This window comes from Coffea arabica, chromosome 7c (genome assembly GCF_036785885.1).
Source record: "Coffea arabica cultivar ET-39 chromosome 7c, Coffea Arabica ET-39 HiFi, whole genome shotgun sequence".
Taxonomy (NCBI): domain Eukaryota; kingdom Viridiplantae; phylum Streptophyta; class Magnoliopsida; order Gentianales; family Rubiaceae; genus Coffea; species Coffea arabica.
In genome coordinates, this window is record NC_092322.1 from 35,950,076 (window position 1) to 35,970,988 (window position 20,913).

The 20,913-nt window shown below is 37.3% G+C and overlaps 2 protein-coding genes and 1 long non-coding RNA gene across 3 annotated transcripts; 2 read left to right on the top strand and 1 right to left on the bottom strand.

Annotated features, from left to right (window-relative positions):
* Positions 1-3,044: 3,044 nt before the first annotated feature.
* On the bottom strand, positions 3,045-3,905 carry LOC140010671 (uncharacterized). The gene has a single exon (XM_072057980.1). The coding sequence runs from the start codon at positions 3,903-3,905 to the stop codon at positions 3,045-3,047; it is 861 nt and encodes a 286-aa protein (XP_071914081.1).
* An 11,909-nt stretch (positions 3,906-15,814) lies between these two features.
* LOC140010672 (F-box protein SKIP27-like) lies at positions 15,815-16,674 on the top strand. Its single transcript, XM_072057981.1, has 3 exons — positions 15,815-15,871; positions 16,239-16,313; positions 16,426-16,674. Exons 1-3 carry the CDS (start codon positions 15,815-15,817, stop codon positions 16,672-16,674), a joined length of 381 nt encoding a protein of 126 aa, XP_071914082.1.
* A 1,788-nt stretch (positions 16,675-18,462) lies between these two features.
* On the top strand, positions 18,463-18,769 carry LOC140010727 (uncharacterized). Its single transcript, XR_011817831.1, has 3 exons — positions 18,463-18,498; positions 18,578-18,651; positions 18,734-18,769. It is a non-coding gene; the product is annotated as an uncharacterized lncRNA (long non-coding RNA).
* The last annotated feature ends 2,144 nt before the right edge of the window (positions 18,770-20,913 follow it).

A 20,913-nucleotide genomic window follows, 5' to 3' on the forward strand; every position in this document is an offset into this window, starting at 1 on the left:
CCTAGAAAGTACACTTACAAGAGTAGAAGTATACCTATGTGACTTTAGTGACTTGCTCATGTAATTTCATAGAAAAAATGAGTTTGTAGTTAATTTCATAACCACAAGAGTAGGTATGGTTTAGTTATAAGTATAGTTGATTCACTACGAGAGTAGGTATCACATACATTAGGAAATTATGCCATAACTAGTCAAGATAATAGCATTTACTTAACCGGTAATCTCATTTGCAAGAGTAGTAAGGAATTCCATATCTCTAGGAGCTTTCTAGTGCTAATTTTCATTACTTTTATGTATATGATAGTCTATATAATAAAGGAGTTCGAAAAACACCGGTAATTGCAATCTTTCCTGTGGGATCGACCCTTAATACCCTATACTCGCTCACGATTCGTATACTTGCGATAAATCACGTATGAGGTATTTAGGAATTTATAAATATAAAACTTGATTGTGGATGAGTTAATTGTATATGTATACCCCGTGCACGCCAGCCAACACCAATGCTTTCCGGATTGCTCTTGCCTCTTCCATAGCTGGAACACTCTTTCTGCCTTCACACCCAGCCCAAACCCCTCTTAACTTCCCTTCCTTACATCTAGCCACGACTCCCCAGCTGATTTTTACTTCATGCTGCTTGATAGCTGCATCTGTATATGGGCACATGAAATTTTCTGGAGGTGGCTCCCACTTCACATTTCCTTTTTCAACACCCCTATGCCTATCTTCATCCTCTACCTTTGCTGAGCTTACATTTTGGAATTCTAGCCATTTGTTTATTGCCTTATTCACTGTCCTGCCTGGACATCTTCCCTTCCTATTAAATTGAATCTGGTTCCTGGATTTCCAAATCTGCCAAAGCACATTGATGGTCAGCTCGATGTGTTCCCTCCCATCCTTTCTAACCTTTGCTTCCATCAGGCTACTCTACTAATGCCAAAAGCTATATCTGTACTCCTGTAGACCATCCCAGCAAATTGGGGCAGCCTTGAAAATTAGCTCTGCATGCTTACAGAAAAAGAACATATGTTCAACAGTTTCTGTCCCTTCGCCACAGCAGCAGCACTTATCATTTCCTTGCCCAATCCTTCTCCTAATTGTTTCATTCATTGGTAATATCCTCTGGAGACATTTCCATACAAAATGTTACAGCTTATGCTTTACATTCAAGCTCCATAAGAATCTCCACACCCTTGACTTAGCTTCATTCCTACTACTACTCCCCTGTTGCTTATTTTCCATCCTTCATGTTCTCTGCAGCTCTTTAGCCACCCTATAGCTAGTTTTCACAGTATACTTCCCAGATTTAGAGAACATCCATATGAGCCTATCCTTATCACCACACTCACTTATTGGGATGGTAGTTATTCTTTGACAGTCCTTCTCCTCAAAAACTTCTCTCAGTAATTCCAGGTCCTATGTCCCATCAGAAATCAATTCATGGACTTTCTTTACATGACAAGGTTGGGGTTTCTCATTCTTATCTTACCATCTTCCTGATCTAGTAGCCATTTATCTTCCCATATATCAATCTGCTTGCCATCCCTTACTCTCTTCCTCACCTCTTCCTTTAACAGCTCCCTTGCACTTAGAATACTTTTCCAAACCCACGAATCTCAAGCCTTAATATTCGTTTCCCAAATGGAAGATCCTCTAAAATACCTCTCCCTAACTATCCTAATAACTAATAAATTTGGTTGAGTCAAGATCCTCCATAGTTGCTTTGCCAACATTGCTGTATTGAATTGCTGGAGATCTCTAAAACCCAACCCTCCCTTCCCTTTAACCTCAGATAACTTCCTCCATTCTACCCAATGAATTTTCCTATTCTCTCCACTATTCCCCCACCAAAACTTTGCCATCTCTTTACACATATCCATAGATAATCCCTTTGGAAGTTTGCAGCAACTCATAGCATAAGCAGGCAAAGCTAGGATCACAGATTTTAAGGACTTCCTTACCAGCATTGCTCAGTAGCCTTGCCTTCCATCCACACATTCTGTTGATGACCCTCTCCCTAATATAGTTGAAAATTTGTCTTTTTGGTCTCCCTATAACCAATGGAAGCCCCAGATATTTGCTCTGCTTAGCTTCCTTCATGCCTCCCAGGATGTCCAAAATTTCTGCCTTCCCTTCCTTCCTTGTGTTCCTACTAAAAAACACAAATGATTTTTCAGCATTTATGACTTGTCCTGAGGCATCACCATACCTTTCAACAACTGCATCACCTTCTCACCTTCTTCCTTGTTAGCTATACAGAAAATCAATGTATCATCTGCAAAAAAGAGGTGAGACAAAGCTGGACTATGTTGTGCAATCTTTAGACCAGATATTTCCTAATTAGACATAGCACTCTTAAGTAAACTGGATAGACCCTCAGAAACTAGCAAAAATATGTATGGAGATAATGGATCTCCCTGCCTAATCCCTCTTGTAGGTGTAACTAAGCCTTTTTCTCCCCATTCAAGTTAAAGGAGTAAACAACAGAAGACATACACTTTAGAATCCAATCTGTCCATTTTTGACAAAATCCCATTTTTTCCATAATTTTTTGCATAAAAAGCCACTCAACTCTATCATAAGTTTTGGACATATCCAGTTTTAAAGCCATGAAAGCATTTGATCCACTTCTCCTATTATTTAAGCAATGAATGAATTCATGAGCAATAACAACATTATCAATGATTTGTCTTCCTGGAACAAAAGCAGATTGGTTTTGGCTTATACATAGTTTGAGAAGAGGTTTCAGTCTGTTGACCAAGATTTTAGATATGATCCTATAGACTACATTACACAGACTAATTGGTCTAAACTGTGACACTAAGACTGGGGAAACAACTTTAGGTATAAAAGTAATGATAGTTTCATTGATAGCCTTCAATAACTAGCCAGAATGAAAGAAGCTGGAAATGGCATTTACCACATTCCAGAATTGTTGGAAAAATACAGGAGTCATACCATTAGGCCCCGGGGCTTTATTTGGTTGCAGAGAGAAGCAGTTTTTCAGACTTCCATTTTTGAAACAGGCCTAACCAGCATCTCATTCATTGGTCTGTGATCACTAGGGGAACATCATACAATATTGATTCAATCTGCTGAGGATTACTGGAAGTGAAGAGATCCTGAAAATACCCATTTATTTCATTTTCAATTTCATGTTCAGACTCACACCAAGTTCCATCACCTTTCTTAAGACTTGAGATATTATTTCTTCTTCTCCTCTCTACAACACTAGCATGAAAGTAATTAGTATTCTTATCGCCTTCCTTCAACCACCTAACTCTAGCTTTCTGCTCCCAATACACCTCCTCTCTCTTATAGGCCTCCTTTAGTTCCTTCTTAAGCACTCTCACCTTTTCATTCTTATTTGCATACCCATCCCCCTGAACCTCAGCAAGTCTCTGTTTCAGCTCCCTAATCTCCTTTTTTGCATTAGTATCTCTTTGCCTATGCCAGTTCAAAAGAGCCACTCTACAGCTCTTTATTTTTTGGTGTAGCTTAAAAAATCTCGATCCCTCCTGTTGTTTACCCCATTCTCTACTGATGATCTCCCCTACTTCCTTATATTGTACCCAGTTCATGTCAAAGAAAAACCTCCTCTTCCACTTCCTACCCTTTGAATCAGTATCAAACAATACTATAGCATGGTCAGAGGCATTATTCTGGATATGCAGGCATTTAGCCTTCCCATTTTCTCTCCTCCAGTGTCTACTACATAAAACTCTATCCAATCTTTCCTTAATTTTCTTTCCGTTTTCCCAATTATTAGACCATGTCCATGGAATTCCTTCAAAACCAATGTCAATAAGTTTGTTATTGTTTACAAAGTCCCTGAATGTTTGAAAACTCCTTTCTGGCCTTCTACTACCTCCCCACTTCTCATCATTAGACAGTATATCATTCATATCACCTGCCAACACCCACTACTAGCCCTACAGCCTTTTCGTATCTTCTATAGTCTTCCACTATTTTTCCCTAATCTGATCCTCTCTACTGGCATACACACATATCAGCCACCATCTAGCTCTAGCACCACTCCTTTCCAGCAATAGCTTGATAGTGAAATCAGTATATAGCACTTTACAGACTTGTAGCTCATTCCTTCACATAACTGCCAATCCACCAGCTTTTCCAACTGGATCAACCACAAACAGTCTATCATACCTCAACTTTAGTCTTACTTTATTCATAACATCTTTTCTGTTATTTGTTTCAGACAAAAAGATCACCTCAGGGGAATGGAGTTTGACACTCTCCTTTAACTGGGCAACTGTCAAGAGGCTCCCAACACCTCGACAGTTCCACACCAAAGCTCTTATTGAGGCTTGGGAGCCCCATTAAGGTAGGACTCCACCACCTTAGCTGTATGTTCCAGACCTGCTCCACTTCCTTCAGTTTTGCTTTTTTTTTTTGGGCATTCCCTCCCTCCCCCCCTTATTCATTCTCTTTATCAGCTTTCTCATTCAGTTTTCTTTTTCCCCCCCTTAATGTCAATGTCCATAACCTCATTTTTGTCACTCAGAGGTACCCTTTTACTCACCTCACGAATTAGTCTCTTCCAACCTCTATTCCCTTTGTACTTACCAGCTCGCATCCCTGAACTATTGATTTGATCCTGTTTTTTATTAACAGGACCTATTCTTTTCCCTTCACTTTTACTTCCCTTATTTTCTGTAGTTTATCCATCAATCCACATTGAATCAAAGTATTCCTTTTCACTCAATTCCTCCTTTTGACTATCTCCCTGAATAACCCAAAAGCACTGAAACTTACTGCTTTACTAACATTAGTTCTTCCCTTCAGTTCATCCCCCTTCTTTTTACAACTAGACTGCAAAGAACTCTCCTTCTTAGGACCTTCCATCAGACTACTTTGATGCCTGTCCTTAACTTCTTCCTTCACAGTCTCCTGCACTACTGTATCAACACTAACCTCAACCAGCTTCCAAGGTAACAATAATTGGTCATGCTCCTTCTCTCCCTAATCCCTAGTTAGCTGAGAGCCATCCCCACCATTACTGTGACGGCCCCACCTCCTCCTAGGGCGTACCCCAGGGTTCAGCGGGTCGCCTGCCCAACTCTCGCCGGGACTCAGTCGTTCACTACAATCCTCAAATGAATTACAATACAAATCTCAAATATTACATCAAATTCTCCACAAATATACATCCAAGTCTCCAATAATTACATGTCACAAATGCAGCGGAAACTAATCCCAACTATACATAAAATGATTCCAAATCCAAATTGTACAAAATATAGGTCATCCATTCACGTGAATAAGTACAACAAGCCTTCCTTCGCTTTGAGCCCTGTGGAGGGGAATAAAATATTTTTGGGCTGAGTTAGAAGCTCAGCGAGTAACCAGTAAAATCAGTAATCAAATCGGTTTAACAATATTTCATTTCAATGATGTCATAAATCAAATGATAAGTCCAGAAACAATTACAACATTTACAAAAACATTAAATATGGAGTATCAATAATTCAAGAAACATGTACAATGGAAAGCGATAGTAACACATTCATTAAAAGGATACGGCTCACATGGAGCTATTCGTTCGTTCGTTCGTTCCCCTGACATTTCCCCTTATTCCTCCAATTATTTGAAAATTTCATTTTTATAAATAAACCTTCGTTCATCTTTTTATTCGTTCATCCACTTTCCGGACGTTGACCGGACTCCACCCATCCGGACGTAGCCAGACTCCACCCATCCGGACGTAGCCGGACTACAAGGTAATACTCGAGTATACCAAATTCACCCAGGGTCACCATATCGCCCGACCGAGTCCGCTTCTGGCTCGAGTTGATCGGTAACGAAGGGCAGTGGCCAGTTCAGCCCAAAGGCTTACATCATGCGAAACTAGCATTTAATCATTAATCATTGAAAATTTCATATTTATTTAGGTCGAGTGCGATAAAGTACAAACTCGCCTAGAAAACTCGTTTTAACAATCATCGAAAGCACTTAACACATTATCAATCAATAATAACAAGCCAATAAGTCAAGAATTACAGCAAACAAAGAACACTCATATGCAAGCACGCATGATATGCAAGAAAACAGTTCAAAAGTAACTTTGGAAACAGTTTAAAAGTAAATAATGCAGGAAACGGTTCATAAAGAACTTCAGAAATAGTTTGAGGACACTCACCTCGATGGCTCAGAAATCATCCATCATATAACATTGCCTTGCTCAAATCCAAGTCTTAGATCACAAATTCAATGCAAACAAGTCCTTTAAAACTTTGGACAACACTTCCCCTAAATTTGCTTACTTTCCCAGCCATCATGGCTTCATTATTTTCTCAACCAGTCCCAAAGGTACACACACAACAACAAGTTCATCCAATAGTCATTCAGCAAGCTCCAAGTAGTACTAGTACAAGTCAAGCTAGGGAAAAGTTCGGAAATGAAAGTTAAGCTCAAAACCAGAAAAACAGTTTTGACGTCATTTTGCGGTAATGGTACCAAAGGCGCTACGATTGTCGGATGAAGGTTCAAGACCCACCGTTTCGAATCTAAGAGACAGGGTTACAATATTGCAGAAGGTCACTCAACCCAGTTTCGAGTGTAACCAGGTCAAAAATGCAAGAAACTACACCAGAATCACAAAAACAGATTCACAGAACGCATTCTAGCGGAAACATCATAAATCAGTCTACCTAAGTCCAAATCCAGAAATTCAAAAACCAACTGAAAGCTAAGAAACAGAGATACATTTCATCAGAAGGCCTCAACAACCAATTCGGAAGCAATTCCAGCCAAAACAACCTATTACAGGCGCAATTCTTACATTCGGATAAAACCAGGACAGCAAAGGTAATTTCGACTTTTCTCATTCTACACTATTCCGATTGACCTGAAATTTTGTAGACACCTATAAAATACCATTCTCTACAACTTTCATGTTTTAAGCCAAGGCCAATTCGGCCTCTATATATGAGCTAAAAATTTGGGCAGAATGAAGAACATCAAACCCTAACTTTCCAGGATTTCTTCCAAAACAGAAATTGTTTGCAATTAACCACTTTTTCTACCTCATAGAGTTCTTAAACATCATTTCCAATCATCATATATAGCCACACAATCATGTTCATATTAAAACAAAAAAATCCCCAATAATTATAAAACTTCACCAATTCAACCAAAAATCACAATATAATCCATAAAGTTGCACCTTATACCACTACTAATCATTAATTAAGCATCATTAGAGGGAGGAGAGGAGTCCTTCACAACTCACCTTAGCAATACAAGAGATAGAGCAACTAGCCACCTTAGCTTTCCAAACAACTTCACAGCCAAGCTCAACTCCACCAAACTAAGAGGTTTTATGGAGTAATTGGAAGATTAAACGGTTTAATTGAGAGATTGGGCAAGATTGGAGACTAGAAATTGAGAGCTTTTATTTCTTTCTTTGAGCAAGAAAATTCGGCCAAGAAGCTTGCAAAATGAAGTGATTTTTGGGCCAATTTGAATTAAATGGTAATGTTATGAATAGTAGTCAAACTCAAGACTAAATCTTATGGTGACACTTGTCACCTTTAGGTGTAAAACTTATCTTTTTGTCTCTCCAATACAAATATCTTAACACTTTGTAAAATAATATTACTTAATACAAAATTCCAACAAGTTGTCAAAAATATAATGCATTTACCGCACTTGTGGGTCCCACGTTCAAAATACGCTCTTAATTTCTCAAAAACTAACCGATACTAGAAAAATCATTTTAAAACTATCTTTGCTCATAAACTTTATCTGGGAAATTTTTCTAATCAAAAAAATGTAGAAAAGGCGGGCGATAAAAAAAAAATAAACCCTAGAAAATTAGAAAATTTCCGGGTTCTCACTCTCATTCTTTTCGGGGCGTCACAATTACTATCCAGATTACTTGAAGTATTGTGTCTTCTGGTTTGGCTCCTAGCATTACTTGCTCTTAACCAGGCGTCATACTGAGCTTACTTGGTAATATTAATGCCCTTCACCCTGCGGCTTCTCTCACTATGCCCCATAATCCCACAACAATAGCAGAAATCAGGACATTTCTCATATCTAAACTCTATCCATCTAGCACTACCACCTAGCTTCACTGTAGTTCCCCTCAGCAGTGGTTTAGATACTCCATTTCCACCAGAATCTTTAAATGTTTCCCCTCCTTCCCCCTTATTCGGAATTATAACTTCCTTCACAGAATTGAAAACCCCCCCCAATCTTCCTACCAATTTCCTTAGTAATCCGGTGGATAGGTAAATTCCATAACTGAACCCAAATCTAAGTCCTATTAAAAGCTACATCACTCTGTTTTAACCCCTCCTTCCATGGTAATACTACTAAGGGCAAGTTATCATATATCCATGGTCTCCCTCTTAGTACCCTCTCCATATCCTTAGTGTTATTAAATATAAACTGAAACATATTAACCCCAATCTCCAGTACTTTCAACTTCCTTGCAAAAGGCCATATATTATTCATAAAACTTCTAATACCATATATGTTTGCAGATTTTTCCACCACCACTTTCCCAATAATACTCATCTGACATTCAGCCACACCCTGGAACAGATCTGATCCATCCAATTCCACTCCCCTCTTCTTCAGTCAGAGCAAATTTCTCAACACTTCCTCTAATTCCTCAGTCATCCTAACCAGTACCAGGAGTATTCCCCAGTCAGCACAGACACAATGAAGGTCAATACCAGTAGCCTATCCAAAACGAGCCAGAAAACTATGAAAGCAAAATGTTACCAACAAAACAGAGAGAAAACAGAAAAATGACTTACGCCTAGTAGCTAGCTTACTGGAAATGGAAAATGGAATCAGGAACCAAATAGCAGGGTCTGGAATGAAGAATTAGATCTATAAAACCTGGAAAGACAGCTCAAAAGGAACTAGAGATCATGAGCTAGAAGATCGGTGATCATGAGATAGAAGATCTTCTATACCGCCATCTTCAATCATCCTACCATGGAAAAACCTGACGTACAAACAAAGGACACCAAACAAAAAGGAAAACAGCATCATACTAACGCGTTATTACTCCATTGAATTCACCATTGATTTAATAGGCAAAGAGGATCGAAGAATTTTGTTTTGGTTTTTTGTTTGTTTTCGAAAAAGTGCGGGAAATTTGAAATTTTGAAAACCAGTACAAAACACCCACTAGGGGTGATTTTGGCTCCCTGCTTAGAGAGAGAAAGTAACCTACCTACAAAGAGGGACTTACCTATTTCTAACTTGCCTTGAAAATTTTGGTGTTAATGAAGATTTGTAATAGAATTGAAATATTCAAATTCGATAATTTGACCCTTAATACTTGTCAATATTACATGTATTTGCTTTTTTTTTTTGGGTCCTAATATTATAGTACATGTATTTCAGATAAAAGAATTAAAATCTCACCAAGCCTGCTAAGAAAAAAACAAAAAACTTCTTCGCTTGGATTAATTCATCCTTCTTACATTCTCGTATACCCATATGACTATTGCATGTACTAAATGGTCTATAAATGAAGCGTTAGATCAAGCCTACACAAGTTTCTATGGTAGAGTTTTAATAAAAAAATTACTTATATGGTGGAATCTTTCATAAATATATTCCTTAAAACATGCCAGATAGGATTTCTTAACTATGGTTTTATCCCACCAAAATGATTGAAAAAAATATATAGGCAGTAGCTTACGAAGGTAATTGCCAATTACCTACTGAGCAAGATTTAATATTACTGTATATACTGGCAATGTAGACCAATGTGCAAATCAAGTGCAATTAACATTCAAAATTTAATATTTGAGCATTTATTGGGTGAAAGTGAGAAAAATGAGAAGATTAGTACTAAAGGTTAGAAACAAAAGTTGCGGTGGAACAGGGTACTTGTCTAAATTAAAATATATAACAATTTTTGAAAGTAAAATAGGGACTGTGTAGTTCCTACTTTGAACCTGGACCCAGTCCAGCGGTTTCGTTCTTCCAAATTTTGTAGGCCCACTTTTTGTGTTAAAAATTCCATCCCCGAGAATTTTGGGGCCATTGGCTAATTTATCTGTTTTTGGCAACACGGGGTAGACTAGGTCGGGAGGGCCCAAGTAGTTAACGGGTAAATATTGGTTTTTTTTTTCCAGAAACGATAGATATTTTATTTCTAATAAAAGGGTAATACAATATATGAGCAAGGGCTCAAACTTGGATTTTACAAAAGTGTATTAAGACACCGAGGGTCTAGAAACTCCTCATTAAAGTGAATGTGCATTGCTATCTTACTTAATCTATTACTGATTCTATTACCTTCAACAGGTAGACTATCAAATGAGCATCTCCTAAACATTGAGCTTATGTCTCTTATGTCTTCTAGGTGGGCTGCTAGACATATGTCTCTTGAAGCTTGACTTTTTATCAGTTGTAACACCTGAGAGCATGATGTTTGGATTGTAATGTACAGCCAGCCTTGTGCCATTATCTTGCATAGAGCCAGTTGTAAAGCCAAAAAATGATCCAACGTAACTGATCCAATGCTTCTCTCCTTCAAAACCCAAGCTGTACATATCTGGCTTTGTGTGTTTTGTGCTGTGATGCCAATGCCCATATTCTGACCTTTGATATGTTGCCCCACTTCTACTGAAATGATCAGCATGTTGTCACTTTCCTCCACCATTTCCTCTTGTACTTCTGTTATATCTGTTTCTGAGATGCTCAGCTGCTGCTCTATCCGTTGGGATTGTTGGTATTTCTCCCACTCTTTTACTATTTTTCTAATTACTGCCATTGGATGCTTGACTTTGTCTTCAAACTCTGCTTCGTTCTTGGCTTTCCAGATCTGCCAAAGAATTTCCACTGTTAATGCTATATGCTCCATGCCATCCTTTCGGATCTTCACATCCATTAGCATACTCCACCACCTCCTAAAGTCACCTGTATATTCCTTAAGTCCATCCCACTGTAATGGAGCCATTTGCCATATCAGTCTTGCCTTGCTGCAGTGGAAGAAAATGTGTTCTATTGTCTCACTATTTTCTCCGCACATTTTGCATATCAAGTCACCTTTCCCTGTTCTTCTAAAAATGGCTTCCCTTCCTGGTAATGTTTGGTGTAAGCTGTTTCATGGAAACAACTTTTGCTTGTGCTTAATCTTCATTTTCCATAGCTGTTTCCACACTCTATCACTTCCACCTGCCCAGCTTGTTTCTCCCATTAACCGCACTTGTGCTGTCAACTGCCTATTCTCTCTTGTCATTACTTTATAGGCTGAACTGACTGTGTAATGTCCATTGTTGCTAATGGCTCCAAAAGTAAGTGTCAATCTGGCATGTTATGCTTATAGGCATTTTGAGTATTGTCCTTGCTTCCTATCGGGTAAATGTCCTAAAAATGAGTACTGAGTTCCATCTAAAATTGGATATCAATTCACTTGCTCTACTGATCTTGCAACCTGGCGGTTTAGGGGACTGTAATTTACCATCCTTGCCCTCCTGTAGCCATGCATCCTCCCAAATTCTGATAGTCTTCCCATTTCCAATTTTCTTCCTTGCTCCTCTCTGCACATCCTCTCTTGCCCCCATCAAATTTTTCCATATCCAGGATGAGTTGCACTTTAAGTCACAGCTCAATGGTGATGCCGTAGGATAGTATCTAGCTTTCATCACTTTACTCATCAGTAGATTCGGGCTTGTGAGGAGTCTCCAAATCTGTTTTCCCAGAGAGCTTTGTTGAAACCTTGGAGGTTTTTGAAGCCTAATCCTCCAGTGTGCATTTCAGTTGTTATCTTTTTCCAGGAGCACTAATGAATTTTCCTTTTCCCATTGTCTTCTCCCACCAAAATCTTGCCATCAAGGCACTGATTTCTTTGCATAACTTAACTGGGAGTTTAAAACATGACATGACATAAGTTGGCATTGCCATGGTTATGGCTTTCAGCAAGATCTCTTTCCCTGCTTGACTTAACTGTTTGTTGCACCAGTTAGAGACCATCTTCTGGCATTTATCTCTAATGAAGCCAAATATTTGGTCTTTACTTTTTGTGATAACCATCAACAGCCCCAAGTACTTTCCTTGCTTCACCACCATTATTTTTCCTAGTCTGCTGCAAATCTCTCCTTGTTTGGCTTGCTCCACATTCTTGCTAAAAAAAACTGATGACTTATCCATGTTGATCATCTGTCCTGAGCCTCTTTCATACATCTTTAGAATTCCCATCACTTCTTCAGCTTGGGTTTTGTCCACTTTGCAAAAAATCAAAGAGTCGTCTGCAAAGAAGAGGTGAGTTATTGATGGTCCATGTCTGCTGATCTTCATCCCTGTCAGTCTTTGGCTCCTCTCTGCTTGAGCCAGCAAATTTGAAAAGCCTTCTGAATGAGTAGGAATAGATAAGGTGATAATGGATCACCTTGTCTAATTCCTCTTGAGGGTATCACATAACCTTTAGGTTCTCCATTTATGTTAAAAGAAAAAGAAGCTGTCATAATGCACTCCATTATCCAGTTGATCCATGTATCACAAAATCCCATTTTTGTCATGATTGCTTCCAGATATCCCCACTCCACTCTGTCATAAGCTTTCGACATATCTAACTTTAAAGCCACTCCACTCTGCCTTTTATTTTTGAGGAAATGTAAGTACTCATGAGAGATAATTACGTTATCCAAAATTTGTCTTCCAGGAACAAAAGCTGCTTGGTTTTTACTTATGCATTTTTCCAAAACTTTTTTCAGCCTGTTTGATAAAATTTTGAAAATGATTTTGTAAAGCACATTGCAAAGGCTTATAGGCCTGAACTGTTTAACCTCAGTGGGGTTATCTACTTTGGGGATGAGGGATACGATGGTGTGGTTCATTGCCTTCAACATGTGACCAGAATGGAAGAAACTATTAATGGCTTGGATGATATCTGATTTGAGGATGTGCCAAAATTTGTGAAAGAAAATTGGTGTCATTCCATCTGGTCCAGGGGCTTTGGTTGAGTTCATGGAAAAGAGTGCTTCTGTGATTTCTTTCTCCCTAACAGGCTGGGTGAGTTTTGTGTTCATGTGGTCTGTGATGGTCTGTGATATTGCCTCTAGAACCATATCCGAGTGATTCACTCCCTTACTACTGAAAAGGTCTTTAAATTGCTTCACAACTTCTTCTCCAATTTCCTTATCTGAAGTAGTCCAAGAGTTGTCCTCCCTTTGTATCTTTTGCATCCTGTTCCTCTTCCTTCGACCCTTAACACTCGAGTGGAAGAAGTGAGTGTTCCTATCCCCCTCCTTTAGCCATTGAACTCTAGATTTTTGGCTCCAGAAGAGCTCCTCTTCATCATAAGCTTCCTTGAGTTGCATTTTGAGAGCCTTTTTTCTTTCCTGTTTGTCCTCACACTCAATGTTTTGGAGTTCGCCCAAAAGTTTTTTAAGGCTTTCAATTTTCTTTCTAGCATTGCCTTGGAAGTTGTTTCTCCACTTCAGAATAGCTATCCTACAGTTTGCTATCTTCCTATGCACTTTATACATATTAGAGCCTGTTTGTTCCTCCTCCCATGCCCGCTTAACTACTTGTTCCAGTCCCTTTTTTTTCAACCATCTTCTACCAAAAAAGAACCTGTTTTTGCTCCTCCCGTTTATAGGATTCGAGTCTAGCAATATCATATTGGTTTTTATTCAATGTAGAACTTATTTCTTGTTGACTTTTTCCAAGATATGTTATGCCTCGTATTGGTGTTCATTTTACATACTTTGGTCTGAATATGTTCCCGCAATTGATCATATTTGTAGCAATTAAATTATTTAAATGTTGGACAGCATAATCTCAAGCCTAAGTAAAATTTAACTCTTAAGTCCTTGAGAATTTACAATAGCTTGCCTCTTGAGAATTTAAACTTTGCTATTTGTAATCAAATTTTCATATGTTAAGTAAAAATTAAAAAAAAAAAAAAAAGGGCCATAAAAAGTGGAAAAAGTTTTGAACATTTTATCTCTAGTAGCTTTTGGATGCTCCAATTTTTGAGTCATTGCATATAATAGAAATATATGTACCTTCAACCGCATGGACTTGATTATTTCGCCAAGGTTTTAACCTTTCCGATGAGCTCAAAATTTGTACTGCAATATCTGTCGCAATTATTCCAGTTTCTTTCTTGATTTAATAAGGGATAATTTCAGAAACCTCTCTAGAAATTTCTGACAATTTCACCTAATTTCCCTTTCATTTGAAAAGTTACATTTACCTCCATTCTCAAGGACAAAAAAAAAAGCTATAATAACTTTCTTAAAAGAATGACACTCATCCTAAGCAAAATTTGAAGCCAAAGTTATTATTGCCTTTATTTAAAAGGAAAAAAAAAGGTAACAATAAAGTCAAATGGCTATCAAACATTTAAAAAATTGCTACTAAGTCTTACACGGTGGGTTTTGCCCTATCATTACCATTACAAGGAAGGTTAGTGAAATTATCCCTTGATTTTAACATTATTGTTGATATTTGATTAAAAAAATGTTCTTGTTTATACTTCTTTTTATTCAGGGCAATCTCTCCTTTTTCTGATATTTAATACACCGATAAAATTCAGCTGTCTTTGGAAGTGCGTACGTGCGTAGAATTCATCTCGTTCCACTGTCAATCTACTACTTTTAACCATCGGGACATATTTTCTTGGTCACAAATTAATCCTACTCTTTTTGTACTAGTACCTTTTCTTTTTTACTAATGCCACGTCAAGCGCACGAGCTATAAAATGGATATGTGCAAATGGGTAATTCTTTGGTTTTGATTTCGGTAAAAAGACAATTTATCCGTTTTTCCCATCATTGAATGATGGAAGAAGCGATATGTGATGATGGGAGAAAATTCCCAATTACAAAAATATGAGTACACTCTGTGATCGCTTTATTTGCCTTTTCCCTCATTCAATAAAAAAACTATGAATAAATTTATACCTTGGCTTTTAAGACAAGTCACCTGTTAATTTTCTCAAAAGCCCACAAATGTTTTTTTTTTTTTTAAAGTAAAAACCACAGACTATATATGCATTGACATAAGCTTATACGGAAATTTAGAAAAAAAAAAAAGATTTAAGCTTATAGGGTGTACAGACTGCAACTTCCGAATTTGCTCGATTTATTTGAACCAAAAAAAAAAAAGGATGCTATTTATATGTGCAAACATTTTATTTAATTATTTATCTGTTTTATGCGTAAGAGTATACATTGCATGACCATGCAATTGGCTTTGCGTATCCCTGGATCATATTTTGATTTTCGACTGAACATGTGATATTTAGACAACCATCACTAATGCTCAATAATTAATCTTAAGTGTCTAACTTCAAAATATTGATGAATAAGTAAAAAATCGGAGGACAACTACTAATTTAAAGATTGAAAATTTCGAAATTCAGCGACTAAGTTGTGACACAAAAATTAGCGTGCAAAGTATCAAAAAAGGAAAAAATAGTATGCCATAGTGCAAATTAGTAGTAAGTTGAATTGATTCAAAGTATCCCCTAATCCATATTTTATACATCATCTTCGGGGGCTAATCTGCCAACCAAATAAGGATAGTCAAAATTATTAAAGGAAAACTTTAAGCGCTTATTTTTAAGTGTTTGAACTAGTGGATGCTTTCAAACCCGACCGGAGACCAAGTCAATCTCTTTAGTTGTTTTGACTTACTTCTTTACCAAAACTTGATCCGACCAAAAAGCTTAGAATGGTCCTTTGAAGTAATTTTTCTTTTCTGCACTAGTCTAGATGTAATGACAGACATCCTTGGCAAATGACCTAACCTATCATATTTTTAAGTTTTTAACAGCAAAAAATGTTCTAAGTATATTAGTTGTGCACGAAGTATGAGGAAGTATTACTTGAACTACTATTCCGTCATATGCTTAGATGCCCTGGATATGGTATAATGATAATCCGACCTAAACATCTCTACTCCTGTCCCTCTCACGTGTGATTCGATTTTAACTGAGCGTTGTTCTTAAGCTTTCTGTGTTAAATCATATTTGGATATGCAGTTTGTGCTTTAATTATGCTGAAAGGTAGTTATTGGCTTGGTTTTATGGAGTAATTTTTTTAATTGCTTAAGAGTTGAAGTGAATGTTATGCCGCTTTCTTAGGGGCATTTGCATTTACGGTCACTAATTACGTTTTGCTTTACTGGTGAAAGATGAGGGCTTTTTTGGATGGTCACATCAGGAAATTAATCTTAAGGTTACCTTTTGGGCTGAATGTTATTACTCAAGATTGGGATTTATATTTGTCCTACAGATTAGGACATTGTGTGGTGTTGAACATGATGATTTGAAGAGGCTGTTTTTTGTGTCAAAATCGATAAGAGAAGCGGTAAGCTTTTATACATCTCTATGAATTAAATTAATTTAAAATTTGAGTGCTTTCTTCAACATGTCTTGAGCATTGGTTGATTTTGATTTGGATTTCTTAAACAAAAATGCAGACTTTGATTGCAAAGCGATGGCATTTTGCAGATAGCACCCCCAAGAAGACACTCGGATTTCCAAATGCTATTGATTTTGAAAATGTGGATGAGTTAATGATTGAACAAGCTCCAAGGCAAGTGAGAATTCCGAGGGCTCGATTGAGCAGCAAGAAGTTGGCTGACATTTCCGTGACCTTATATACTTCTGCTGGCGAACAGAATTGGCTGCGAAGAGAGCTATTTGTGGCAATGGATGCAGAAATATGAGTTGAATGATTTATGAAGATCCAGAACGGTCTTCTTCTTGTTGTACAATTTGGTAACTTCTTGGTTAAGCGAAATAGATAGAAGACAGAAAGAAAATCTGACGTGCGTATCATATTTTTTGATAGTTTGTACATGACAAAACAAATCCATGCAGGCCCATTTTCGTCAATTCTTTCATTGAAGATAGGATTGGCTTGTTTATACTTTGTTTGTACATGTAGAAGAAATGGTTTAGGGATTTCATTTAAGGAGCTGTAGTGGCCCTTTTTGTTCTCATAAGCGTGTATATACGAGCCTCCAAGCTCTTTGGTGGTACTTATTCGAATGGGTTGGATGAATACATCTCTGCCAAGCTGATTTTGCAATTTGATTGTTGTTCTGTTTTCCCTACACACAATGCTGTTCTTCTTCCTCAAAAGTGATTGCTACGGTGCAGTAGAACTATGTAAGAGATTATTCTTGGCCAATTCGAGACGTCAGCTGAGATTCTTGTTTCATTTAGGATATGTACTAGATTTTTTTCGCCCTTTTATGTTCTGCATTAATGCATCTGTGTCTGAACTCTGTTGATTCTATTTGGTCGATACCTTTTCAGCAATCAGGTGATGGGGCTACCTGTTGATTTCTTGTTGAAATTATCAGTATTAAATCCTTTTGTTTTCGGGGGCGGTTATCACCAAGACTGTCAGGCAGCGATTAGTACACTATGAAAAGGAAAATGGAGGAGCTACCATTATGTTTATTTCCATTCCCTACTTGTTTTGGCGAGCGGCGTCTTCAGAGAACATGGAGTTTGCGCTTTCTGCATTAATAATAAAATAAGATGTTAATTTCCTATTCTCGTACCTAGGATTTCATTGAGGATCTGGCTGTATCGGAGGTAATGTTTTGAGGGAAGCTAGCTGGAATCCTTGAAACCTTAATTACAGGATGAAAATTTGCGCCGAAATGATCTGTTTAGTGGATGTTGTTGCAGCTATGAAGGAAATCAAGTAATTGGTGAATGGATAAGTAGTTCAAAGTTTGGGAGAAAGGAAGTTGACTTATTCAGTCGGATAGATAATTCAAATATGGTTTTAAAATTCAACAATATACTTATTCTCCATAAAAGATATCTGTTAGTACATGGGTGTCAGGGATTGTTAACAAAGATAGAAGAATGATATTTGGATATATTTTTCTTCTCTTTTGCTTGTGAATAAAAACGAAAACAAGAAGGTTAAATTTTTTTCTCGCCATTTTTAATCTCCTAATATGGGGAGTTCCAATCATCAATGGTTGTATGTCCTGTTATTGCAGAGTAAAGCACCAACACAGCGTCTAGTTGGATTTGCAATTCTCCACCAGGCGTATTCTTCCCAGCAGCCTAGTTCTAACCCGTTCAGTTTTGTGCTTGTGAATGTAAGCATGCATATGTCTTCTCCTCATTGCATTTGTTGTTCTCAGGATTTTGTTTGTGCTCTATTAATGGTCAATTTTAAATAATCATGCACTGTGTAAGATTGTTCATCTATGCAGTATGCACATCAAGTGCATTTTTGACTTGTTTATTCAGTGATAGTAGAAAGCTGACAGTATTTTCAGTTAACTTTTATACGGAGTGCTAAGAATTATTGGACTGTCTGCTGTATGAAATACTGAGTGTAGTGAATTTAGATAACCACATGAACCTGGTGTGGAGGCCTATTCATTACTGTGGGAAAGACTTCTTTTCAGAGCCTATTTTTGCTTCTAGAATAAGAAATCGTTGACAAATTAATAGTAACAAATCCTTTTTTTTACTATTACGTATATCACTGTGGGCTGACACCAAGAAAGCTGCCAGTATGTTATTTTATAGGCATATCGATGTGTTCTATGTGTTAATTTCCTGAATGTGAGTGTTCTTTTGTTTGGTTATCAGGAACTTGTGGAGAATAATCCTGTCATAGCAGTTGAAGTTCTCATTAAGCCTGCAAATTCACCTGAAATTGAAGAGTATGTTCATCTTTTTACGTTATACTATAAGAAACTTAATCTTATTAGTGTTCCGACAACAAATTTTTTTTATGAAATGCAGGTATTTTACTGTTCTTGTCAGTATGGATATGAGCCTTCATTCAATGGAAGTGGTTAACAGGCTTACTACAGCTGTCGAACTACCAACTGAATTTATTCACTTGTATATAACGAACTGTATATCTTCGTGTGAGAACACCAAGGTTCTTAGTCCTCTCTACTCTTTGATGTACTTCCCCATTTTTTCAACCCCGTTTTGAAGCCCGTAAATTTTGACCTATTCATCATGATTCTGGCTTGGTATTCATAGGTGTTGCCAGTTGCCTCGTTTAATGGATGGTTCATGTACAAGTTGATTCACAAATGCTAATGAAAATCATGAATGGTTAGTTCATAATCGATGAAATTATCTGCCAAATTAAGAGGCAGATTACAGAACATAGATTCACCTTCAGCTGTGTCTGTAGAGAATGCAATCTACTTGCAGAGTTTTTGGCCAATTTAGGCTGTGACTCACAATGCAATTAGGCTAAAGATTAACTTTATTCCAAAATTTCAAATTTGCTGAATCTTACATTGGATAGATTGCATATGAGCTATGTTATTCTTTCTTCTTGATGTAGTCAAATGTCTATAATAAAATGAAAGATCTATTTCTGAACCCCCAACCTACTCTTGGTGGTTTGTTAAAAAAGAGAGAGAACCTGCAGTCATGAATACGTTGGAGTTGTTTCCTTTTAAATAAAAAAATGTATGATTTGGGAAGTTAAAATGTTTGCAGAAGGTTTCTGAAGGGTAATGTGTTTCAAGTCTTGCTTCTATCTCGTATTATGTATACCTCTCAAGCTTACGTTTAAAAAGAAATGAGTGAGGAGAAATATGGAATGTGTGATGCCTTTTGCCTTTTCAATATAGAGCTAGTGGGCCTCTAGTAATGATCTATATATTCCTAGAAATGCATGCTTGGGGGATTGAGTTGAGATTGGCTTCTGATTGTCTCAGCTTTGATATTTGAACTGCTAGGCATACTTGTGAAAATTTTGATAACATAACTGATGTTTCTTCTTGGTTTTGGTTTTCTTCTTTTTGTTGGCATTTCTTGTCCATCTTTTTTGCACATCTGTGTCTTTGAGTGTGCGTGTTCTTTGCCCTCAAGGATTGGCTAGTGACTTGGTGTGTTCCGTTGGGGGGGTGCATTGGTCACTGCTATTTGCTGCTATTGGGTTTTGTCAACATGTTTTTAGTTTGAATAGACTTGTAATCTGAAGGCAGTTAATTTGTTCAAATCATCATTGAGCCAAACCTAAGAACTAGAACAGTGAAATTATGGTCAAAAGCCTGAACTAACGCCCGATGTACCGTGAAACACATCAATTGCATTAAACTTGGAAGGATCATTGACAGCTGTGGGACAAGAAAACGATAGAGGATGATGCATAAGTAGTTAATATTATGAAGAAACTTTCTAGTGACGACCTAATAATGCAACCAAAAGCTGAAAAGGATATTTGGTGTAAGCGCTTAATGGAGTTAAATTTGGTGTAACCTTTAACTACATCTCTGTATTGTAGTATTAGCTGTACCTGCATATGAAGTATGTATTGAATGATGGTTCTGCTCCTATTCTAAATTTCTAACTCGTTGTCATTATTTCTTGACTACTTTTTTTGTATCAGCAGGACACTATGCATGTTTTGTTTTTGTGTACAACCTTTAGACCGTGGAAGATGAACTTAGTCGCCCAACCATCTTTGTGACTAACATGATTGGATAACTAGTAAGAATAATTGCATTACTTGGACAACATGAAATGGATTGGCAAATTATTAGATGGAGCAATGCTAGAACCTTATGTGGTTGTAAAGATAATTAATTCAGTTAATTGTGGTCTAGTGGTTCTTTCGGCAACAGGTAAAATTTTAATGACTCCATTGCTGAGTCAAAAAGTCCTTGGATAAAACTTAACTCTACGGAAGATAATTTATTTCATCTGTTGATTTTGATTTATAGGGGGTTTTGTTATACGTCGAAATTCTTTCCTTTCTGAACATTTCCTCGCTTGAGTGACTTACGCTTCCTTGCACATGCAAAATTTACATTAGATATCTTATTAGAATTATTCTCTGTACTAGTCAACAAATGTATAAGGTGATTTAAAGGTAAAAATTTCATTGGTGTTAGAATACCAGGTAAGCAGTGATCCTGCAAGCTAAATTTTCAGTCACCTGAAATAACATATGA

What these genes read in the sequence shown, in the direction of transcription:
- LOC140010671 (XM_072057980.1), bottom strand. Translation starts at nt 3,905, where the DNA reads ATGAATGATATACTGTCTAATGATGAGAAGTGGGGAGGTAGTAGAAGG.
- LOC140010672 (XM_072057981.1), top strand. Translation starts at nt 15,815, where the DNA reads ATGAGGAAGTATTACTTGAACTACTATTCCGTCATATGCTTAGATGCC. An exon ending in GCTTAGATGCCCTGGATATG is followed by an intron (nt 15,872 to 16,238) that starts GTATAATGATAA and finishes TTTGTCCTACAG; the next exon opens with ATTAGGACATTGTGTGGTGT. An exon ending in CAAAATCGATAAGAGAAGCG is followed by an intron (nt 16,314 to 16,425) that starts GTAAGCTTTTAT and finishes ACAAAAATGCAG; the next exon opens with ACTTTGATTGCAAAGCGATG.